General features: G+C 42.9%; 1 protein-coding gene across 7 annotated transcripts in view; it reads right to left on the bottom strand.

The window, feature by feature from the left end:
- Nachralpha6 (nicotinic acetylcholine receptor alpha6) overlaps nt 1-26,273 on the bottom strand; it is a 205,824-nt gene that overhangs the window by 30,731 nt on the left and 148,820 nt on the right. For 2 of the 7 annotated variants that reach the window (XM_070657587.1, XM_070657585.1), the window contains one exon: nt 24,667-24,753. The exons of the other annotated variants lie outside the window; for them this stretch is intronic. In XM_070657587.1, the coding sequence (XP_070513688.1) occupies nt 24,667-24,753 (87 nt within the window). The remainder of the gene's footprint in view (nt 1-24,666; nt 24,754-26,273) is intronic. 7 annotated transcript variants of the gene reach the window in all.

The raw sequence follows: 26,273 nt of genomic DNA, 5'->3' as shown, positions 1-26,273 counted from the left end.
TTTTATTTTTTTCTTTTTTTTTTCTTTGAAAACTCGCTGTCCGCGTTAAGTCGTATGATATCCTAAGTCCGTATTCATATCCCATATTTATTATTACGATCGCATAATTTCCGACTCAGGAAAGATCTACACGGTCTTCGTATTAAGCGATAAAAATTTTGAATGAGACGGAGTTATCGTCCAATATGGGATATGGATCCGGATGTTTAGAAGTCTCCGTTCGGAGACCGCGTAGATTCCTTTCCTTCGTTGTCGAGTTTGCCATCCGCGGGTGCGATCGAACGAGCTCATTTCGACCGTTAGACGTCAAAAGTTTTATTCCCGCGAGACGATTAATAAACGGCGGGCGCGATGCAGACCGGATGCGTTTAACGCACACGCGTGTCGGTTGTACGTTTCGCGGCTGTAATTAAGAATGACGTATCGTTGGTTAATTGTCTCTCACGCGATTTATTTACCATAAAAGCGTGGTACGCTTCGCCTGTAAAATGAGTTGTGCCCTCCGTGTACGTGTGTATTTATATCCTACGTGTGTATGTGTGCGTACGCGTACGCCTCTGCTTACGTGTGGGCGCGCTCCCTGTTCACTATTTTACTCCTTGATTCATTAACACCGCATTTCGTAAGCGACGCTTTAATGTCGTTCTTACCCCACACGCTATCCGCGTTATTTACACTTCTAGAATCTTGAGGCTCTAGCTCTTTGTCTCCGAGATTTATCACGGTTATTTGCGGTAAACTGCAATGTGCGGAGGTTGCGTTGGGGTGGAAAGAAAAAAAAAAAAGCGGTAAGAAGAGAGTCGCCCGATCGAGCCAAGTACCGCCTTTTCCATTGGCCGAATTTATGGTTTTATCGTTGGACAACCGTTAGGAGGATAATATCGTCCGTGCTTTTCGTACCGTGTCATAACACGGCCAATAATTTTCGGGTCTCTCGCAAAACGCGTTCAAGTATTTTGTATACCAAAGGCGCAAAAAACATTAATTTCAACAAGCTATTATTATTTATCGATTAATAATTTCCTCTGATGAAACAACAATGAGTGTAACACATAATAACGCAATACGTGATATATCTAATTATATCTTCGTTACATTTGTTGAATTATAGACGCGAATTTATGTCGCCGTAATGCTCGGCGGTGTATATCAATCACCCTATTTGCATTCAATCCGGCAAGTTCGCATGTATATCCTGGTTAGTTGGCTTTGCTGTAGCCATCATGGAAATTACATGACGTTAGCGTATACAATAATTGCGTTTGAGCAAAATAATCACGTCAATTTCAAATTACGAAAAGTATCTAAAGCTTGGTGTAACGCGGATTTCGAAATAAAGCACGAACGGCCGCGCGCGGAGAAAAATAAGAATCGTCCCTCGCTTGCTGTAATCGTCACTTCGAAAATTAAACGTATATCTCGCGGGCAAAATGCTTTCAAGAACGTTACGTACACAGGGAAACGAAAATGCAAAATAGTTCGAAACATTTTAAAAACCCGACGATAAAATAAATCCGTTAAATTTTTCACATCTTTCTAAAAACGTTCCCACACTTTAGCTTTTCAATCACGACTTGAAAATGATATCATATTAAATGCAATGTAGTTTACAATGTTGTTACGCGCGCAAATCTCCCGTGCGCGTCCACGATAACTAAATTGAAGCAGAAAATTCGTGACATAATTGTCCGCCGAGTAGATATTATGCTCTTTCGAGGCTAAATAATTGTGATAAGCTTATTAATTAATTTTGATGTCGTGACGTGAATTGAACCATCTCGCTTTGTCCGTCCCGAATATTCCAATGTTCGCAACAAACGGTCTCTCTTACGTAACAAAAGAAATATCTTAACGAGCAATATCAGTTATATAATAATACTGCGTTTGAATTGAAGTTAATTATTTTATTTAACGTTATGTCGCCAGCGATAAAAATAATGTTATATCACGTCATCTTTGTAAACGTTCGATATTTGTCTGTTAATCGTGATAAAAGCACGTTCTGCGGCAGTTCTTGTCGTCATACTTGACATCGTCGCTGTTGTCACTGCATACGAAAAGGACAGGCGCAGCGGGAAAACGTGAAACATTGAAATATTGCTCGAAATCCAATTCGACACTACTAATTTGGTACACTCGCATATTCACTCGCACCTATACGCGGAGGGGGGGGGGTTTTTTTTCCATCTCGTCGGCAAACTGTAATTTCTTTCTCGTCCTCGTTTCCCTACGTTTCCCTATAAGCTCGTTTTCCGACGAATTTTTTTATGAAAACGCGTAAATTTTCACGTAAATAACTTTTAAATTGCAGATAATTAAATGCTATTTGCAAAAGCTGAACTTACGAGAAGTAATTAAACAACGTCGCTTTATTGTACGTTTGTACCCGAACGAGCTTGTCTTTTGCAGAATTTTAAAACCAGAGTTTTACGATATTTAACATTAAATATCAATATAAAATATTAAATATTCGAAAATATTCCATTTTCGCGTTTTTGGCCGTGTCATTAATTGTCGGAGGTAAAAGTGATTAAAAATGAAAATGATTCCGGTTTGCGGATTGTTAGACACGACGTACGAATTTAGAACTATCGAAATCTATAAATTACAAGCTAAAACATATGCGCGCATCTCGTTTTTCTCTTGAATATCGAACTCACACTACTTCGTATTAACTCGATTATTACGCTCATGTGTCGGTACCCGTCGCACTTGTTTTTGTGAAATTGGATTTCGACGATGCGGCAACGATACAAATGTTTCGCAGCACGCCGATAATGAAATGGTCATCTATATTCCGCCATTCCCAGAGCGATTAAATTAAACATGATGCGTACTCTTTTTTTTTTTTTCTTTTTCTTTTTCTTTTTTTTTTTTGCATGATTGCGTCGAAAATCCGATGGTACGTTTCGCGAGATAGATACGATCGCAAAATCATTATTAGCCGGCTATACATATAACGATAGCTGGTTGGAATAGGCAGAGGACTAAAGCGAGAGGTTGGAGATGAAACGCTGAGCGAAATTCACGTCGAATGTCGGAATTTTTTCGTGATGCGCACGTCGGCCGAAGCAGCCTGTACGCTCGCTCGTGTCTTTGAATTTACATGAGCCTTTAAATTTCCAGCGACTGCTCCGTCCGTTTCGCGGCGTGGCGCATTCGATATAAGTATTCTTAGAAACGAAGAGAGCTATCGTGAGTACACGTACTTTTACCTCTATTTTACGAATTTTGGGACAGCCAGAAGCTGTTTTTCAGATTAAATTTCCTCACAGGGAAAAGAAATTTCAGTGTACTTTTGACGGATTTTTAAGATAAGTGAAGTCTCGCTCAAGCGTACGAGAAGCTAGAATGAGACGCTTTGCTGAACTCGTACGGGCTGTCCTACTTTTCGTCCGTATCTTCGCCGCGTGTTTCTTGCGACGAGCTACCCGGAGGACTTAGAATCAATTCGTTACGGAGCTTGTTTCCGTGATTTTACAGATTGGCAATAAGTGCGTTCTTTATTTGAAAGCTCACGAGATACAGAGGCGTCTCTGTTCTTCGATAAGTTTCGCCAAAGGCGATCGGAAGTATTCTTTTGAAAGAACACGATATGCGTCGGATAGAATGTCGTTTGGCAACGACGCGGCAAGTTAAAGACTATGCTTTTGAAGTGATAGGTTAATTGCGAGCAAACTGGCCGGTCAGTTTTCGTTTTTCATTCACGTGCCGGTTAACTTTCGCCGGGGAAATATGCGGCGTTCAAAGGAGCGCGAGCTACGAATTGAAATGAGCGATAAAAGGAACGAAACTTTACGAGCAATGCACTTATAATATCGTAATTTGCCACCTCTGGATTATGAGTCGTAAAGTTTTAACGCTTGGTAAAGCGTTCGGCATTGAATATGCCGCATTCTAACCGTTTCCTACGAGTCGAGAGCCAATTATCTCGTTTCCCCGGAATTCGTATCGGCACATTTATTTTGCACGATTCGCCGACTATAAAAATTCACGACATAATTAGCAGTATACGTAATAGACCGTACGCTCGCGGTAATTTGTCACTGTAAAATACGCTCTTTATTATGAAGCCGTTAGTGTAATATTCGGTCTATCTCAGGGTAAGATCAGCTAACTAAAACGTGAGAGTTAGACAAACTTCGGAACTAATAACTTTCAGATTTTCTAATTAATCTGGAAAATTGTAGGAAATTCCATCTTCTCTGATTACTGAAAACGTACGTACTTTTAGCTTTTTTTTTTTTTTTTTTTTTTTTGGAATTTACGGCGCAAAAAAATTTACGTAAGAATATTTATGTAGTATAATGTTTATACTGGAAAATGAAATTATAGCGAATGCAGACAGCGATAAAATAGTATCGCGGCACAATACAGAAAAGTTTTAGACCATCAAGTACCGAGAAAATTATTCAGGAAGTAACGAGCTACTCTTTTCTCTCTTGAATATTAAATGATCCTATAATCTTTATTTATGCGATGCAAAGTTACTCCGCTACCGCCAGTGCAATCTGACTCGATCTTGCGGTATCCTTTATCGCGCAATCTAAGTTGGTATCTATACGAGACATCCTGATTGCGAAATAAACCCACGTTTAAGCAGTTTAATCCTTCTCTAATTGTTTCTCCTATTACAAGAGCGCAATTATCAGCTCCCTTGACCGTCGCACATATTCCTTGCATTTCTATTCGATACCTCCACAAACGGCCAATGGAAAGGGTAACATCGATCGCTACTACGGTGAAATGGCTCTTTAATGCAGCGGTTCTTAGCTTCTCCGTCAGCATCAAATGTTGCTTTGGCCCCCCTCTCGATGAATATTCGCGTAACTCCATAAAAAATATGCATAATTTGATTCCAAAATTATGCAAAAATTAAAACTTGTCTCGGGGCACTTTTTTAAAATTCTCGGTATAATATTGTACGTAAAACAAGCGTTCTGTAATTCTAAAATTAAAAAGGAAGTTATTATTTCATTGCTATAAATTGCGACTCAAGGAAGTTTATTCGTACAAACAGCGTTTATTTAAAAACTTGCGGCTTGTTCGAGTACTTGAAATTGTGTATCGTTGTATGTATCGTGTTCTGCGGTATCGTGAATGACATTGAAAATGGAACAATGATTAAGCCATGGAAATTATGGGAAAGCGCAAAATGAAGAGAGCGAACCGACGCTCGTAACGGAAACTGCCTTCTGTTACATTTACGGTTTCAAAAATGCGACGTGTCAAAAAAAAAAAAAAAAAAAAAAAAACGGCCGTGCTTCGTAACGTTCAATACTTTAATCTGGATAAATTCTCGAATAGTTGAATGTAAGAATGAAGTACTTGAGGAGAATTTCGAGGAAAATTGCAGTTGCCGCGTTTGTCGGGTCTTACCTGATGATGGAAGCATCGTATGAAAGACGTGTTTAAGCAGTGATTACATTCAGCAGACATTGCCTGTAACGTACATATATATTCATTCGTCCCGCACTCAAATACACCCTCGCGTGTATTCACTCGTTTACGTCGCGTCATTTACTTGCGTCCTAGATAGGCACGATAGAATGTCGTATCGTCGAGAATTCGTTATGTACACAAATTGCACGTACCGTCCACAGTTCTCATCAAACATATTTAAGTACTCCTTTATGTATAATTGCAAAATAGCAATAACGCCTGTGACTTAATAATGCACGATGCTCAATGATTTTTATTTCGCCGTAAAATTTCGCACGTGTATTGTTTAATTATCAAATGTGCACAGTCCAAGGCGGAAAATTAAATAGTATCTATACATAATTAAAATTTGAGCATGTTACGATCATTATGTTTACTGAGAACATCGGCGAAAGAGATTTGTCGATACGGAAAATTAATTCGTCGTAACAGCTTGCTGTAACCGAGTGCTCGTTGTGTTTCATCCGCGCGTAAAAGTGTACTCGCTATCGAGCGGCAGGTTGAACGGTAGATTTGAGTAACTCGTTCGATCGCACGAGAAATGATTCTGTGGGCTGTTCCTTCGTTCTCGATAATTTGCTCTTGGCATTCTTACGGTAAGCGTCGGGAAAGAAGTAGGAAAGGATCTAGGCGGTCTCCATTCCTATCGCGAGTGAGAAAGGGCACGACGTGCGGGGAGTTTTCCACTTCGTATCTACGACAATGTTCAATCGAGATCGAGCGAGGGAAATCACTGCTTGTGTTTTATACGTCGGTGGAATATTTCTTCGAGTGTATTCTCGAATTCTTCACCTATACGCTCACGTTGCAAACACTCGCGCGATGCGTACTACGTGAAAGCAAGACAAGTTATGCGCTGCATATACATAGAAATGGTCTAACGTGGGGCGTAATGTTTCTTTTTTTTTTTTTTTAACTGTTGCAAGGAATTTCGGAATAACTTTATATACGATATACGTATGGTAACATCTTGACGCGGCGACCTGACAATTTTCGATTCACAGCGTGTCCGCGATCGAGTCACGATCGAATACTACGGCTCTTATCCATCTCGATCTAGAACGCCGTACGATAAAATCGCTGATATCTTTGTGCGCAAAAACGATAACGATTTTGAAATGGAAGTATACTGTAGAAAACCAAATGTTCCTTCTTTCAACAGACGTGCAACTTTTTTTTTTCTTCCCCGTTCTTCCCCGTGAGATAAAGATTAATTAGCGAAACTGTGTAAAAACAAGATCACGTAAGAAATAAAGTAGCTCGGGAGATAGAATAAAAATGCTCCTTTAAAACAGTTATTGCGACAGAAATTAAGATAAACCCTTTCGCCTGGATTACAAACATGAGTTTTATTATGCAGCGTGAGCATTATCTCGTTGTGATGAATACGCAGCGCAATTAAAAGATATCTTATAAAAAAAAAAAATCTTTTTCAATTTTGATACTTTTGAAAGAAATGCCAGGGGCCGTAACAAATTGTTTCACAAAAGTGGCACAAAAATATAAGCTAAAGTAAGGAAAAGACCGTTGAGCCTTAGTTTTCTATATATCGAGAAACGAGAAAATTCCCCGCAGCGTCGAGTTTAGCCTCGTCAGGGTAGGTAGGTAGGAAAGGTGGATCGGTACCTATAAGTGGCACCGCCTCGGAGGTTCGCGTCAACACGTGGGCCACCAGCAGGGAAAACACCGTCTGTGACAACAGGATGGTCACACCTGTAACATCGTACACACACACACCCGCCTAATTTCGTATCCTGAATAACGGCGTAAACGACGTGCATGTGTGCGTGAAACCGATCGGTCCGTCGGCCAATCGATCGATCAACCGCGTTTTTTTTTTTTTTTTTTTCTTTTTCTTTTTCTTCTCGCGATTCTTTTCTTCCCGTTCAAAATTTGTTTCTTTGGGAGGGAAAAAGCGAACTTTGAAGAACTTCTGTAAGAAGGCATTACGCGAGAAGGAAAAACTGGAGGCGAACGCGGGTGATTTCCGCGAGGGAAAACGGAGGCCAATGCTTTCGCGGAACTTTGCGCGCGTTGAGCACTATCCGACTACAACTGCAACCGTTACCACCGGCCGCAAGCATGTAAGCATTTCCACGCTGTCCCCTTTTCTCGCTCTTTTCGTCGCAACCAGACTTTACGGACAAACTTCGCAATAGTCGCGCGAATTTCAACGGCGCCATCGAACCGGCGGGGGCGCGTTTCGCGAGAAATCCAGTAGGATACGTGGGTGGCGTTTGCAAAACAGAAGGAGATAGAGATCACGGGGAAGGAAGATGAACAACCTTGACGGCTCCCGGGAAATCCAGCAGTTTCCCCGCAAATTGATGCCGCTGTTTTTCCAGCGAACGCGGCGTTAGAGTAATTCTGGCACTTTGTAATAGATCACTCCAAGTTCTCATATGGAAATGATCGCGGTAGCGGTTGGAAGGCATTAATCCATTGAGGAATTAATTGTGTGAGGTAGAAACGCCGACCGCAAACTCATCGTGTTCCGCATTCGTGTCTCGAATAAACAAATAATCTCGTTATATGAAAGAAATAAATTCTTAAACGTCGAGAAAGGAATATATATATTTAGGATTAATAAATTTATTTAACGGCTCGGCACCGTTAATTGCGATTTGTCTTAACCGGCAAGAAATAAAGCTCCCCGCACGCGTGCACGTCGTCTGCGCGACAAAAATCCAGATGAATTACGTTCGACAAAACGATTCTCATTCTCGAACTTCTTGCCTTAACTTTTCATCCAAACGATCGTTTTTCTTCCGAGATGGAGAAAATCGTCACTGGCAGGGTGCTGAAATCGCTCGCTTCCAGTCTCAGATTGAACTTTGTAAGGGCGAGTAGTATTCTTTCGAAGGTCAAAGGGCTCGCACAACCCACCGAGTTGGCCGATACGATAAATCGGCGTAGACTTGGGAAGCCGATCCCAGTAGAATTGCAACGTGTATCCGATTATCGGACACCAATCTAGTTTAGTTGCTACTACTTTCTCCCAATAAAACCGACGAGCAAAGCCGCGCCGATTCTCGTACAGACGAAACCGCTTCGTCGACTTGTCGGTTCGTACCGATTCGCATCCAAGAAACCTCACGAATCGATTCACGGTGATCCCTTAAATCGGCTTCGTTTTCATCTTCGGACGCGAGGATTTAACGGCATCTTGCGAATACGTGAAATTCGCGGAATCCCAGAGAAATGCGGTATGAGGCTATCCGGTTCAATTGAAAATTCACGACTAACTGATTTTCGTAATAAATTTGCGCGCGTCAATCCGCGTCGATTCATCGTTGCATTCTTCGCGAATTAAAGAAATTCAGAGTTGCTCGTTGCGTGGAAGCGTGTGATAAGGGTCTCGCTGGCACCAAGATTGGATCCGTACGTGCGTTGACTTTCTGATAAAATTATGGATTATGCAGATTCGCGTATAAAGAAGCCGCGTCACGAACTTGTTTCGGAAGGAATCATCTATCCGCTCGTGGCTTGTTCTGTCAGTAACAAATAGACTTTTCGCCACGACCATATTTTACGACATTCTACATTCTACCTTCTAATTCTCTCGTAGCGCAATCTGTTTCGCCACCATTGTTATTTTTATTCGCTAATTAATTCCCTTTGTACTTTTATCGTAAGTCGAACAATGAGATTAAGGACTGCTCTTGTAACTGATAGTCGTAAACTTTCTTGCTTCTCTTTCTTCTTTCGCGTTGGAATCGATCTAATCCCTTAATCTCGGCGGGGCCATTCTTTCGTCCGACCGATACGAGATTTTCCCGATACAACGGCTACGCCCTTCTATGATACTTTCGCCCGAACCTCGTCGCCTAATGCATTCTCAATTTCATGGCCTTTGTCTTGAACGGATTTTCGCGGGAACATTTATTAGACATCACTTTGTGACGCGATAGCACCCGCGGGATTTCGGCGGTTTTAAGAATGGTTTTGGTCGCCGGTTGAGAACGGAGTATATCGTCGATGAATATTTCAGTACGATTGTTTCACGTGATGCTTGGTTGTTCGTGCGAAAGCCTTTCTACGACGGTCTTTTATAGCGAGGACTCGCAAACGCGGAGACGCTCATAAAACATGTGGTGGCCGTTGTCAACGATCTCGACATTTCTTAATAATTAATAGGCGAGCGAGATCGACTACTGTAGCTTTACTAGTATTACTTGAGATATCTTTGATTTCAATAATATAAAGAAGTACAAACACGATTCATACAGCGCAAGCAAACAAGAGTTAACAAAGCTCGCGAGCGGAAATCGACGATCGCGACATGTCGCTTCGCACGATCTGAATCTTACTTGCTCCGATAAATCGTTATTACAAGTACGCATCGTCTTGAGACAGAAGGAAAGACGGAGGTAGGAAAGTAAAAGGCGGGAAGATAATCGTGAGATTAAAGATAGAAAAGAGAAAGTTAAAAAAGATAGAAAGAGATGAATAGTTAGTAATAGGATACGTCGGAGTTGAAAATAGACCGCTAGAGAATTCCGCGGGAAACCGGAAGAAAACGAGATAAAGTAGGAAGCGCAGCGCCGTGTGAAAGAGAAAAAGGAAAAAAAAGAGGAAAAAAAGAAAGAGAAAGGGAACGGACCGGAAAGAGGATGGATGGAAGCTGAAGCTGATTTCATTTGCCTGGGATAACGTCGGCAGGTGCCGGGACATATTGCGCTAAACATCGCCACCAGAATGGGAATGAAGACAGATACGGTCTATAAAGCGTGAATTAATGGAGCCGCGTAATTGCGCGCGCGACTAGGCCTCGCAATTATTATCAGGGTTCGCCCGTAAAAGTCAAAACTTTCGCGTCGGCTCGCGAGATAGGCCGCGGCGAGGCCCGAACCCGGATTGGCGAGAGCAATAATTCTCCGCGCCTTTAAATAATCTCACTTTGATGAAGCCGCGCGTAACGCGAGCGCGCGAGGAGAGAAAGAGAACTTATTTCTCGCGAGTTTGACCGTCCGTTGAGATTACGTTCGTTATCTTGCGGGAAGCGTGACCTAACAATTGAGCGAAACTTTACCTTCTCGATTCTCTCTGCGACGTTAAATCTTTCTTAGGATTATTAAAATAGAATCGAGACGCTATTTAGGTTACAAAGAGAATAATAAAATCCCATGCGCGCGCTAGAAGGGATTTTTTTTAGAGCGGGAATTAGAAGTCGTATGGAAATTGCAGCACGACGCTCGTTACGTTCGCGAAATCATCCCCGAAATGAGAAGTACGAGCTCTGAAGAATATTTTAACAAAGCAATTTCCGGGAAGAGAGAAAGAGAGAGAGAGGGATGGGAGGAGGAGGAGGAAGACACGAGCGTCATTAGCGATGCAATCCTGGCGCCGTCATATTCGCCTGCATCTTTTTACCGCCTGAAGCAACAAGATCCGCACGTGGCCGACACGTGGCACGCGAACCGCGATTAATTAGCTCGGATTCGCGCAATACGCCGAAAACACATCAGATACGCACAGCAACGTTTCTCAATGATATCGCATCCGTAATCCGTGCACAAAGCTATACTTGATCGTTGTCAAATAATTTCACATGATACGTATATAATATATATGTAGGTAATACATATATACATACACATGTATATACACGCACGTATATACACATGTATATAAAATATAAACCGCTTGTATACGAAACATATCAACACCAACCAACAGACATTACACGTGTATACGTAACGTAGATATGTGGAAAGCATATAGTGTTACAGGCAATGTCCGAGTATACAGGCACTTTCAGAAAACCCAACGAACCAGCAGCTTGCAAGGTGGAAATGAAGAAACCAGGGCAGAGATAGATATAGATAAGAAAGGGAAAGATAGTTTAGAGAGGAAAGAGAGCGAGAGAAAGAGAGAGAGAGAGAGAGCGAGAGAAAGAGAGATGTAGAGGGGAGGTAGGATAAAAAAGCAGAGAGAAAGAGACTCAGAGACTGAGAGAAAGAGAATAAGACACAGAAGTGTAAATCGATTCTCTGATAATTATGCAGCGGCAAACGGTGACGAAACAAAGAAACGATAAAAAAGAAGTAGAAGCTCGCCAGAGACAAATAAATCGGTTAGATTGCATCGGTATTCTGTCGCAAGATATGTAAACGTTTTCAAGTATGATGGTGGTCGTGATGTAACAATAAGGATCGCGGAAAAAAAAAAGGAAAGCCAACGATACCGAATGTGGCTCGATGATATCGATAATATCGATTCATGCAAGTGAACAAATCGCGAATTGTATCACGTTAAAGAGGAAGCGGTAAAAGAGTTTATGCGTACTGTGCGTGTTTCTTTTTGTTTTTGTATTTGTATTTGCACGCGTATCTAGATGCACGTAAAATATTTGTCAGGTAAAGTGTAGTTTTTCTTTTTTTTTTCTGTTTTTTTTTTGTTTTTTTTTTTTCGTACGGCTATACGCGCCGCGAACGAAATGGGGAGCGCGGGCATTCTCGTGTTTGGATATTCTCGGATATTTGTCGAATCGGAAATCGAATCCCCGCGGAAAGACGTGCGGAACAGCTCGTCGATTCTCCTCTCGCCGTGCTCGTCGGAAATTCAAGTTGTCGGCGCCGCCGACCTAAACTGGAACAACGAGCTCGTCTTTATCGCGATTATCAGAGGCCGCGGAAATGGGGGCAAATGCAACGAGGTGTTCCGTCAAATTCAATCGCTGTTCGAGTCGCGGCGGCATTATTCCATCCGAGTGTTCTAAAAGCGTTCGGCTCCTTCGGAGGGGATGCCGCTTTAACTCCTTCCAATTTCCTTTTATCCTTTCCGCGCCGTCTCCTCGATCGTTTTCGCGTAATTCGCGCACGAAAACCCGCAGACCTCTCGTGATTAAACACGAGGATCTTTTCCGCGACGTAATGCGTCCTTGACGTCTGCGATACACCTCACGTTTGACGGTAGCTGGCACATCGAATAGCACATCGCATAAGCTCGGCTAAGGAAAATAGAAGGAAAGATAACGCGAAAAGAAGAAAGCCGAGATAAATGTTTCAATGAAATTTTTCCTCCACGGTTAACGATGAAATGTTTAAACAAAGCTCTTTTCCGACCGTCTTGTTAAAACCGTAACGGTGATACTTTTTCATTATATCCTTCGTACTTTCCTCCACTTTCCTTGCGTGTGCGTAAATTTCGACGCTGAATACGTAGCAAGACTATTTCACCGACGACGTAGCTCGAGAAACTAGCCGTGGCGGTACTTACCTCAACTCGACATTCGGTCTTTTTAAATTAATGGCTTTATGTGACTTTTATGCTATTCGCACCGAGTCCACATTCAGCCGAGTCCGTACAAACGATCGACAGAAATTGTTATTTTTAATTGCGTTGCGTAATAAAAAGAGAGGGACTTGAACTTTTCGGGCGCAACTCCGCGGCGTTTTTTCGGCTTTTCTTCGGTAACGCGTGGAACGCTTTTCGAATAATTGGATAGGTTTTTAGTTACTTCGCGGGTAATGCCTACGTCCGTGAACGTGAAAACCGTATGTGCATCTCGTATGAGAACCGGATCAAAGAGAACTGAGTTGCATTTCAATTATGCTTTCTACAAGATAAAAGAATCACCGCGCTTAATAGGAGACTTGTTTTCAATGTAATCTCGAGAGTCCTCTATACCTTCCGAGAAGAATCTAAAGAATTTCTTTTGAAGCATTGAATTAAACATTCGACGTTCGTTAAAAAGAATTACTCGTGTAGGTAAGTGCGTGCGCAAAGGATATTGTTTTCACGACAAAGGACGAAGCTTCGCGATATCATATCCAAAAATCCGGACATTGCGGAATTCTTAGCTGTCTAATAAACGTCTACGGAACCGAGCGTTATTCCATCTTTGCGCGAGAGCAGCTTTCGAATAATTTCCAAGGAACACAAAATCGAAAAGCGAAACTACACGACGGACTTGTATTACTTTAAATCGTCGCGTATTTCAGCGACCGTGTCGGAGTGGTTCCGTTTTGAGAGGGTATTGCAGCGGAAACACGCCGTAAACCGCGTACATTTATGAGCAATGAAATACCGCGGATTCTAATCGAGGAACTTACGCCCTGCACTTGCTCCCGAGACGAAAAGCCCGCCGCTGAGCTGCCAATTCGCGTCCCGACAGATCGTTCCGCTTTAATCGCGCGCGGCGAACGGAAAGGGGGACGCGAGCTTCCCGTTAATCGGCTCGGTTCGTTAACGTCTCGTGCAGAGCTTGCGGTCAATTAGATCCGCGCGGAGTAAGATATCTTCCTACCGCGAGGTAACCGGCGGTGGGAATTAATCCGAGTCGCGATTTCGTCGCGCGGTCGCATCTCCGAGCGCTTTGAAGGACGTCGTCGCTTTTATCTTCTTAAGTTGAAGGGCTTCTTAGCGAACCGCTACAAATGCACCGGTTGCGTAACTCCGCTGAAGAAACGTTGCCACTGCTCGGAATATATACCGACGCGTGATTTCACCGCTGATGCAACTAGATCAGATAGCTAGGCTATCAGATAGCTATTTCTTGTTTACGTGAGCATCGTCGCTACTCGTATAGCAAAGCAGGATTTAATAATCGCGACTTTTAAGCGTATCTTAACGTAGCAGCGTTTCCTCATCGGGGATCAAATCGGAATATTTCCGCTCTAGCGGCGTTTCATCCTGAAGACCTTCGGTTATCTGTATCTCGTGCTAACTACCGTGGAAAAGAAAGGAAAATGCGAGATACTATCGTGGCATACAATGGGCGGGGGGTGGAGGTGTGACATTTTTTAGCTACATACGAAGGGGGAGAGCTTTCATGTTGCAACTACCAAAACAACGAAAGCAGCTCCGCAAAATTACGAGAGAGTCAAACGAGAAGCGTGAACCTTCGTACTCTGCTCGTGATACTCAGCCCGCATTCGAGATAATTAATTGCAACGGAAATGCGCATCGTGAGATATGAACTTCGTGGCATGACAGGTGGTAGTAACGTTAATTAATAATAGCAATACAAGGGCGAGAACAGAGTGATCGTAGGGTAAACGAAAATAAGCCGTCTGCGTGGAACACAATACATGAATTTCCCTCGGAAAATAATTATCCGTATCAATAACAGAATTCTGGGGTCGCAGTATAACTTGCAAGCAAGGAAATGCGATACACAGTTAACGCAAGATTCGTTAATGTTTTTTTTCTTAAAAAAAAAAAAATTAAAAAATTAAAAACAGAGAGAAAAAAAACGTTTGCAAGATCCAGCGGTTGATTTTTCATTGCGCGACAATGATCACAACTCGCTCGCCTTACAGCTTTAATTATCGGCTATTAAAGTGTTAGCGTATGCGAGTATTTTTTTGCACGTTTATTCATTAATGCGTTGTCGGCGATGGGGCTGTTCGGCAACGGTTTTACAGAGACCGATTTCACGAAATTTCAGGCGCGAATAAAACTAAAAAGGGCACTTGACAGAAAGATTCGTTCTCGAATTGACGTAGTTACACCGACGCCGAGTAGACAGACGAGTCGATTGTCTGCCCTGGACGTCGGCAACTAAAAAATGTCACTCGTCCGCTGGACCATCGCTAGAACTCCGGGATACCGTCGTGTCATCGTGCGTACGTACGGTCGCCATTTGTACGGGGGCCCACCATTGTTCACGGCGAATAATGAGGGTGCTTTTTAACTCGATGCTGCCGAGGCAGTGATGTACAACCGCTGCGTTTCCAGGAGCGCGCGCCTCGTTACACGACAATGACGCATTACGGCTGAAGTTTTCGTGGAGTAGAGCGAGGATCGACCGTGAAATAATGTTCGCGTTTCCCTCGGAAATGCAAAAATGTTCGAAGGGCTCAATACGTGTCCCCACGTCATTCAACGCCGTAGTTGATATGAGATTAGACCGCGGTCGTGACCGAGAGTCGCAATTTTGTACCGCAATCGAGAAAGAATTTGCGAACTCACGAGCGAAAAGCTTAATGGAACTTTCGCAGGATCGTCATCGCTCAAATCGTTTCTTAATTATTGCGGTGCAAAGATACTCCACTGCTTGTTTATTAACAGCTGTTTCTTATTTTACGCGAAAAAAAAAGAAAAAAAAATTTTTGACTAGTCACTCGCTTATTTATGACTTGAAGTTTTAATAGACCGCGAATACTGAACCGTGAATGTTCTATGATATTCCCGGTGTGCGAATGAATTAAATATTCACTTTGTCAACGAATATGATGCGTGCGTGCGTGTATGTAGGTGTATAATATATTTTTATTGTGCGCTGCTTAACGTGTATAAATATATAGGTATGAAGCGAAGGGAAAAACGAAGGGAAAGATAGCGTGTGTGTCAAGTATACATAATGTGTAGAGAAATATATAATATGAATATATATATATATATAGATGTGTGTAAAAAGTATATATATGTATATATATACTCAGCTCGGAGATATTAAAAAATAATATGCGAAGCGGCAGCCGTGGAAACGTAGGAAAGGAAACCAAAGACGTTGCGGCAGAATAAACAAACGTCGTTTCGTCTGGGCCTGGCTTTGTCCTTGTTCCTCATTATTTATTATTAATCACGCGGATCGTCGTGCGAAGACGAGTATCTCTATAAGACCCGAAATACGATCGACTTCCTCATTATGTTATAAAATCGAGTAAGCTCAAAATCGCTCGTGCTTTCATACGATAAAGTTCTCATTTACGAAGTGAAACTAAAAGATAGGGGAAAAGCGAGACGAATAAATTGATATTTAAGATAATTAATATCTGGCTTAATAGACGTAACACATCGCTGTTATTTTTTATTTGATTGATTAAAAAAAAAAATGCAGAAACGTGTGTTTATGTCGTATATTGAGGCAATTACTTAGTTCCCGCTCTCGAAAAATTCAATAAGACCGAACTCTTATTTGCTTGCACGAATTTTTCATACGGTCTTGATCCATTAAACTAAATTCTCACGTCAGCTGCAGCGAGTGCCACATTCCTCTTTGGTTCTCTGGCATTGGATGTTAAACGGTTGAAAATTTGTTCTCGTAACGTTGGCTGATAATTTGTTCTCTTCCCGAACGGGAGTACAAGCCGGAGTGCGCTGGCGAAGAAGCCACGACTCAGCGCGGCGGGTTGGCGGTTTTCCTTCGAAAATCCAATTGTAACGCAACATACAACCGAGAGAGGTATAAAATTTGATCTCGGACAGCAAATTTCTATATATTATCCGTAACATTCTGTATTTAATGACTATTTACGGCCGCCGAAAGCACATATCTGGTATACTTGGAAATGCACTCTTCCTCGAGGGACGAATAAATGCAAGAAGTATTTTATTAAGGGCTTGAAACCAACTGTGATGTATTTACGATAGTTTGTCGTTATCCGAGTAAATAATATATATAATATATTTCTTTGGAACGAATAAAAAATATTTTTTTTTTATGACATCGAAGTAGTAATATGCGATGGAAAATTGTGAGACTCGCGTTCTCCGGTTGGCTCGTCTAAAAATTAAGTGGTGAAGGGTATTTTCTTGGCTTCGAGCGGATATCGTTAGAACGTGACAGGTGAACGAAAGCGTCGCGTATCGCTTACTCGAGGATCGCGCGAGTACTCAATGAGCAGCCTCAGGTTTCCCTTGAATATTTTGCGTTTCCGCATTCTTTCATTTTGCTCTTTGCTCGAGGGACGACGTCTTTTTTATACGATTTCGTAGGCTAAAGCTTTTATGCAAATCGCCGTTAGCCTCGTCGCCGGGGCTAAAGGAATGCTTGCACTCGCGCGCCTGCGACGTTCCTACGAGTCTGATAATTGTTGTCTCAACATTTTAACACAAAGCTCCCTTGTTTAACCGAACTATTATCGCGAACGGGACAAGGGTAATTGGCGAATTTTACTTCGAGGTGTAATGCATACCGGCGGTAATGCACCGTGAAAACTGCGAGACGCCGGTTACGGCATCGCGCCCGTGTAAAGCAGCCTCACCTGGTCGCGAAAGTATACAGAGTGCTCTGTAAGTGCCCCCGCAGGCGGAACCTAGGCTCAAAGCGGCTCTATCTCAGACGGGATTTAATTCCGCGACGTGATTGCGGACGTAACGAGAGCTTTGAAAATTATGGATATTTACTAATCAGCAATGCATCTTAACGAGATAAGCATTCGTTGTCTTGTTCAAAAATAAGCAAACAAGATGCGGGGACGTTTTCAAGTATCGGAGGATAAGGCGCGCGAGGTGTCGGCGTAAAATTCAAGACGCGAGCGTATCACTTGTGCACGATGACACATATAATGCGGAAGCTGTAAAATGTACGCGAGCAATTAATTTCGACGTGATTATTCGTAAAAGCTTTTTCCAGGCTTAATAATCGCGATTTTTCGTTTACGTTGCGCGCGACGTATGGATCATTCATGCGAAACAATCGCGTGAAATGTCGCTCGGTTACAAAAGGAAAACATTTTCGGAGCACTTTGTGCGCATTCGACGTAATGTAGGTACGTGTAGAGAGATACGCGTATGTCAGATGCATTGCTCACGCGCGATGAGACACTCTCAAGTATATTCTATACATTTGTCCTTTTACGGGCTGCGACTGTTAGCACATGCCGTCGGGCATACACGTGTTCGTGTCGTTGGCGGTTTATTGGAAAATCAATTGCACGTAAGGTGAATTATTCGACTCGTTCGGCGAGACACGAGGGGAGAGACACGCCGTTCGAGAGGCGAGGGAGAACGAGAGTGAGAGAGAGAGCAGACAAGAGGAGCGTCTCCGTCTTGCAACGAGCCGATATTGAAACCGGGGCGACCCGGTTGCATGCACTTTGCAAAGACTGACGCGTCGCGGCATCGCGGAAAAGAGGCGGCTTGTCGATCTATAAAACGAGCCACGAACACCGCTTGCATTTATAATCTCCGGGAAGCCCGACAAAATTCATTTCGTATACCAGATGAGTTTGCTGTCTTTTGCGAGGCCACACTAAATTTAAAGTCGCTCAAAATGCTTTTTGTGCCCGCTGAAAGAATTGTGTAAAGTCATTTTTTAAAGGGATTTTTTGTTCTTTTTTTTTTCCTGAGCGAGAGCTTACGCGATTTATTGACGGCCAAGCGAACGGCTAGATTCTTCTTGCTATTTTGTGCAAAAAAATTCTATTCGAGCGCATTTTGCATTATCGCAGGAGACTCTTCAATCAGAAACGTTCTTTCATATACGCGAAACGGTATCAAAATGAAAGCGCTGTTCTTATACCGCGGTTTTACTCCACGATATTAAATCGTTTCGGATGTTAGCAGCGGCGAGGAACGTTGTCATTTTAAGTTTAAGAGGAAGCACAACCGCTCGCAACCGTCGAAGATAATCGTGAAACAAGTCGAGCGTTCTTTGGCAAAAGTAGATACCGTCTCGCTTCTCTCTTTCGCGAAAGAGATATATTCCGGTTGCAAACATTTCGTGTCGTCGGCTTTATTTGCGAGGGGGCGCGAGAAAGCCAGGCCAATTGAAGCCGAAGAGTTCCGCACGTGCTCAGTGCCAAGTTAAATCAAGTTACGTTTACGATGTATTAAAAAAAAAAAAAAAAAAAAAAAAAAGAGACGTAAATAAAGTATTGTACTTAAATCTAAGGCAAGTCTAAACTGATAACTTCATCAATTCGCAATAAGGATAGATACAAATGAGGAGAAATCGAAACTCGGTCGTCGAATCATTTTCCCATCTATTTCAACTGATCTTTTACTTACGTAGGAACAAACCGGTAAATCTTGCGGTCTACGTACGGATAGATACTCAGATTTATCGTAAATCTGGAGCAGATCGCTAGAAATAATAAATCTTTTATCTATCTATGTGTCATGTAATAACGGTGTGTGAGAGTGGAAGGCGAATTGGATTTTAGATTGAACACTCGCGCATTGATTCACTCCTGCACCGTCTCCTGCCCCGATAACTTTCTCGATCGCCAGGAAGCGTAGTTACTTTAGCTCCAATCACTGTATTCCCTTTGAGCTGCGAGTTTTTAGCTTTCGTCGAACTTATCCTTCAATCTTGAATTATTTGATCAAATCATTTGATCAAGTTGTTTACGAGCTTAAAGATTTTAGTACGATACGTTCAGAGATATCGTTAATACTTTTGATTTCACTTTTATTTATCGGCAAAGGCGCGAGACAATAAATTTTGACCTAAATGCTGTTTCCACCGCGCCACAATACGCTTAATCGGACATGTTAAATACGGCGTGCGAGCTTCGAAAATTCTCACGTGTAATAGACGCGGCAGATGCATAATAAAAAAGGATTAAAATTAAGAATGCGCGGTCGATACTGCAAAGAGAGAATTCATTGGCACTTAACACGTTCGAAACTTTTCGGCGCGAGGATGAGATTGTCGCGATGCGATCGGTGAGGCGGAAGATCGCGAAAATCAGAGTTATATCCCCGTCGTGTAGGAAATATACGGGTGCGCGTTTTTCCGCTCGGAGAACTCGAAGCGAAGTAAAGAAATAAAGCTATGCATTGTTTACACACACGCATACTCAACCATTCACACATTCGTGCTGTCACCGTTCGCACAAATTTTCTGCGCGTTCCCGAGGAGTCTCAGCTCGGACTTCAAACGTGAAGCCGTTCATTTCAGTCGCGAGGCGATTCCACGAGCTTTCGCCCCGTTGCTGCAACGTGCTAATTCCCAGAACGTGAATCTCGCGTAACGATGTATACACATAATTTGCATTGCGTGAGAGATCTCGCTGGTGGAAGAGAAAACTCGTTTCGTCCATTCGATTCGGTCTCATAGCTTATTTCTGCTAGCTAGCTCTCGTTGCTAATATCGAGACTCATTAAAAAAAAAAAAAATATGAATGAAATATTAGACGTCTCTTATTCCTCGATGGCGTTTCATTCCACTCCGAAACAAATCCCGAGCGTTTTTTTTTGCTTAATTAAGTCCTATTAAATTCTATCTTCTTTCGCATCGTAAAGTTTTCTGACTAAGGCGCCGAGGACATTTTGTTAAACGGTAACGTTGCGTCTACATAGAGAAAGCCCCGGCGCTCGATAGTCGCGCGTTAAAAGTGACTGCGCATTCGCAACCTAGCGCGGCGGCTAAGTTGAGATTCGTGTCCGCGACGGTGAAAGATAAGTGGTATCCGAAATAACGCGATGTGTGCGAATGGGGGTGACGGGAATTCCGCGTTTTCTGTGAGTATAAATGGAAATGTGCACGGAGGGGGATTGTCGCGACGCGTCTCGGAAGCGGCGGAAGCGTGGGAAAGGCCGCCGGGAAAGCGAGAGACGCGGTGCATCTTGCCCCCTTAGATTAGACACGGTAAAGCAGGCCGCGGAGCGATGTCGGCGTCCTGGCGCGCCCGCGTGTGGGTGAGAGGGAAATGAGAAAATATGAAACGCCGTTCCTCCGCGCGCGGGGTGAAACGACGTCGGAGCGTATTCCGGAGCTTCCCTTTTTTTTTTCTCTCTCTTCCCCCCTCACCTCCCGTCCTTAGATCTTTCCTTTTGAGCGGAGAACAGAGGGTCGACGTAGCTTCGCCGCCGCGCGTGAAATGCGCGTTCAATTTGTAAGAGAAATGGTAGTTTTCTTTCTCACGCCGGCACCCGTTCGGTCGAGGGCACGTAATATTATCGCGACGCATTGCTTGATTAAATCCCGGGGTTCGTGCAATTATTGTGTTTATTCGGAAAAAATTGAGCTTCGAAAAAGATTGCGGAAAACGTGAGTCACGGAACGGCGTAATTAACTTAGCACTCAGTACGCAGTAATTGTTTTCGCGAATGGAACTATGGGTGCTCCGCAGGGAGAAATTACACGCGAATGTAATGTACGTAATAAAATGGGCACGAGGGTACCGTGGGATCTAATTTCTAATGTTTGGAACCAATCGACTGTATTTTCTTTTTTTTTTCCCTTTTCCCAGTTTGCATTTTACCCGCATTCAATTTCTGCTATCGTCGACGTCGAGACGGTCCTCGGTTGCCACGCGAACCGTTCATGCGTTTGATCATGGAGCTTTACGATGTCCTTCAGGGAGGATAAGTATAGTAATCGAGTGACCGTGCGTAGTAAAAGGATAACGTGTCATATATACGTTTCGAACGTGCTTTGCATCGAATTTGCTAATTAGCAAGCACTTTGCGAGCTCGCAGAGGACTTCGTCATCGTGTGCCGGTTAGTGCGCGCGCGCTTTAGCTACTCGTGAAGCACTTTCGTCGACGTTGAAGAGTACACTTTGCCGTATAATGACAGAGGGAATATCTAAACTTCTACGAAAAAAATGTCCCTCAGAAATATGAATTTCTTTTCACGCATCCGTGCGACGTTCGCGCGGCACATATCCACGCAAACTGCAATTTAACAAAGGGGGAAAAAAAAAGTCGGGTAACTTTGCAAAGAAATTACGAATTCTTTGATCAATCGTGCATTGACTCTTTTAATGAGAATCTAATGAGAACCTATTTCCACGCTGCTCTCTTTCTCCTTGGTTAGAATCATTTCGAAACGACATTAAAATCGGGAAAGTATTTGAAATTAAAATGATAAAGAAAATTTTCGTTATCTCTCTGTCGGAATTTTTTCTTTTTTTTTTCAACCCGGAGCCGACTATTTGTCAAAAGGAGAAGCGCGGGAGACTCGTAAAAAACGCACGGACACTAGAATATCACGTATTTTCTGACGAATAATAACAGCGTGTTCGCTGATGTTGAATAAAAATTTAGGAAATAGTTTGAGAACCGGAATATACATTGTGTAAAGCACGAACGACGAGCTGCAAAAAGATGTCGGAGGTAACGTTGCCTTGCACGCTGTTACACGAGGGCGCATCGGATTTCTTGCCCAGCGACGAGTTCGACGCGGATGCAAAAGCGCGTCACGGAAATCGATGGACGCCAGTCCGAGCGCGTCGTTTTTCTTGTCCGCGGACGGCCGACAGATATTAATTCCCAGCTGCTGTCTTCTCCCGGCAATCCCGTGTCCCCTTTTTGGAAACCGCAGGGCTCGTTCCGATCTGCTTTGACCCACTGTTAATTCCGCGCGCGAATAGACTCCACTCGCACGAGCCAACGTAGCTGAAGTAGCACGCGCGGCCAATTTTTTTCTGACAACCATGCTGAGAGTAAGAGCGCGCGGTCGATTACAAAGTAGCAAACGCTGACAACAAATTCGTAATGATAGAATGCGATTGACGCGTTTTAATTTACTTCGATCAACGCGGTTCGATAAAACCGTCGAGGCGTCACCCGCGCAAAATGAATGGCGGGCGCAAACACCGAAAAAAGAGAATGGGCCGCGGGACGAGCGGGGGAAGGGTAGGGGGTGGAGAAGAACTACAAATTGACAGCTACGATCAGCTCTCGCGGTGGACGATGACATAGAATGAGCTTTTCGTGACTTGCACATGAGATTCCGCTCGCGAAGATCTATAAAAACAATATTTCTGGAATACGTTTCACAATTATATTAAATTTATTATATTGGAAAGCAAAGAAAATACGCGAGCGATGAAAGCCGTTGGTATAGATAAGTAGTATTCGGAAATATATCGCCGATATTAAAACATTCGTGTATCTCAAATTTTTTTTTCTCTTTTTTTTTTTTTTAATGCAATTGTCACGCGCGACGATAGTACCTAAAATGGAAAATAAGATTATAGTTGTAATAAATGAAAAAGACAGCGGCGTTTAGGTGAAAGTTTATGACAATAGAAATTGTTTCGTTTGAACGATGCGAAATAAACGTTCTGTCAAGCTGCAAAGACAAAGTGCCGATTTATTAAAGTATGCTAAATACCGGCAAAGTCCTTCTTCATTACGATGCAAACTTATTCAATTAAAACCGATCGAAGCTAGCGCGCGAGCATCTCCAAGTCGGGAAGACAATAACTCTAAATCCATTGCTTTTTTTTCTTCTTTCCTTTCATCAAATCGACTTTGTTTTTGGCAATAACGTCTAGCAACGTACTTGGCTCTTTCTACGCTTTCTTATCTATTGACTTCTAAAGGCGTCTTTTCGGCGGTCGTCTCTTACTAGCTTTTTATTCGTAACAAACTTTGTAGATCAACATCTGGGTGTCTACTGTTACGACCGGACTTTTCCGATCTCGTGAAATTTTTATGACTTGTGAAAAGTTATGGCTGAAATTGGCAATGGTGTGTGTGCGCCAATTGCCGGAAAATAATAGATCGTTCAAATGACTTGGCACGCTTGGAACATCTTTTAGTAGCACAGTAACAAATTTAATATTTTTTAAATTAATAATTAAAAAAAAATGTGTACTTAATATTATTATTGTATTATGTTTTTTTACAAATTTTTTCTTTCCTTGAATCTTGGCATATTCCGGCCATCAATTCCAAGTTCTCGCGAGTTGCGATATAAAGTGATCGCTTTTCAAGATTACGTCTATCTATTGGCGCTTCGAAACTGAAATTCGACTTTACATATATTCATCGATATGAATCCGAACAGTCCGGTTTCTCAAGAACTTTCGAAGGCCAGTCTTCTTCTTATTTCTTTTCGACGAGATTTAAGAAACTAACGTTTTCGCAAATGCTTGTTTACCCAAATGCGCTTCTCGATAAAATAACTTGACGAAACAGAACCAACAACGAGCGAATCTTCTCTTCCATCGGATTTTAGATATTCCATGATTTTCAGTCCTTTTTTTTTCATACAGGAAAGTACTTTCGTTTCAGCTGCAGGGCACCACACTCGTGGGCGATACCGTCACGTGAGATCTTCGGGGGGATTAAAGTGCTTCTTGCAATATCGTAGATAATGCGTATATACTTGTCAGCTGGAAATTCTCGATCGCTCATAATGCTACGTAAGCGAAAAATGGATAGTGTTTTAGAGAATTGCTGTTCGCTATTTTAGCATCTTAATATAAACAAACAGCGTGCCAGAACATGCAAGACTTGATAACGCGACGTGATAAACACATCTCTGTTTATAAAACGGGGGAAACTTATCGATTTCCAGGCGTTGAAAATTTATAAAGAATGGGATTGAGGTAAGCCGGGAAAGGGGGGGATCTCGGATTTTTACTCCTTGTGAGTTAATTTTAAGCGGATGGGATCCTCTCGTGAAAAATACAAGGCGTATAAAAGATATCCGCCTTTTAAATATTCACGCGGAAACCTCCCCCCGAAGATCCGACTAAAGTTTTACGGTTTCTACGCGCAAGATTCATTCCATTCGCAACAGCATTTAGGTAATACTCGTCGGCTCGGATACTCTGACATTCGCTCTGTGTAGAAACTCAGTTGTACCTAACAGGGGTATTGCGTCGGAGACCTGGGGCAGGGTCTCGGCGACGAGGTTCAGGAACACCGTCAGCGATAGCAAGATGGTCACTCCTGAAACAGTCGTAGCCCACCTGTGCTCAATGATCCGTTCTCGTACGTCGCGTCCGTTCGCGAACGGCGTCGAACGAAAGCGCCTCCTTTTTAAGGACACGCTTGCCGATCGACGGCCGCCCGTACTTTCTTCCTGTCGATCGCGTCGGCGATCGTCGACGAAGAGAAATCGACCGGAGCTGAACCACGCCGAGCCAACAGTTTCCACCGGCGGAAACGGAGGATTTATCTTTCGCAAACGCGACTCGAGCGCAAATGGAAATCACGCGCGGGGCAAGGAATAAAAAAAAGAAGGGGGGAGGGATATTTTCGACCTGTAGCAGTTGATTGTAAGCTGGGGAAAGTTTCGCAACTGCTCCTCGCCTCGGTGGAATTGTCGACGGAAATCTCACGGGAACGGTACCTCCTTGCCGTTTTATCGACGATGTTTTCTCGATAATCTCGGAACAAACCGACCACTCTGCCGTCCCGAAGGGTTTCAGCTCCGTCCGAAATTCGTTCCGCCTCGCTTTGCTCGACCTCGAATCCGGGTCGGGATCGAGTGGCTACGGGTATCTCGTTAAAGATAAACAGTCCGCGACGTGTACTTACAAGCTTACATGCAAATTCGCGTTTACGCATACGAAAGAAACAAATTGCAATGACGTGGCGTTGGCATTTAAATGCTAATTGCTTGTTTCCGTGCCAGCTCGAGAATACACGATACATTTTCAGCTGCATTGAATAATCCTAGTTAGTTCATACCTTCTCAAGTTATAACTGCAGATACGATAGAGATGAAAAGACCAACTTATTAAAATTGCATGTATGGAACTAACGCAATCGACCAGCGTATTAAATAAATTAATTACGCCGATAACAAAAACGCCGATGATATATTAACTTTTATCAATCAGATTACAAGATACGTTAATTTTTCACAATGTAGCTTTTCGACTGCGCTGATAGGTTTTAAATTTTTTCTAAGCTTCGGACACAAATTAAGTTCCAGCCGTCCATCAATTTTTCAAAAGATTAATAGCTTTGGATTATTAACAGAATTTATTTCTGCTCACTTTTTTGCAACCTTGTTTTCGTACAAACGTAAAAAGCACTGTTTTCTTTTCATTTTGACTTGATGGCACGACAAAATTGCAAGTTATATGAATTGCAAGAGAGGAATGATAGCATTCAATCAATTTTTATTTATCGATCGAATCGCGAGACTGGAACGGCGGACACTTCCGTCAGTAGGCGATCCGCAGTATGACCCGTGGGAGGATGGAATTTCGATTTAGCCAAGTCCGGCGCGCTTGTATCCACGAACTCACGTGCCTCGGACGGTTTTGCTATCCGGCCAACATCGGGCTGGAACGTTCACCCTTGGAAAATTGTTCTCCATTGTATGAGAATGCACGAATGCGCCGTCCAATGTCCGTCCCGTTCTCGAACGAGTTGCGACAACGCGAGTTCTTTGAGTTGCAACTATCGCGCGGCTGTGAAACCCAACTGCGAAATCCGGCGCAAACTTGAAGGGTAGC

This window comes from Cardiocondyla obscurior, linkage group LG06 (assembly GCF_019399895.1).
Source record: "Cardiocondyla obscurior isolate alpha-2009 linkage group LG06, Cobs3.1, whole genome shotgun sequence".
Classification (NCBI taxonomy): Eukaryota; Metazoa; Arthropoda; class Insecta; order Hymenoptera; family Formicidae; genus Cardiocondyla; species Cardiocondyla obscurior.
The sequence above is the reverse complement of the archived record's forward strand: the minus strand, read 5'-3'. Positions and strand labels throughout refer to the sequence as shown.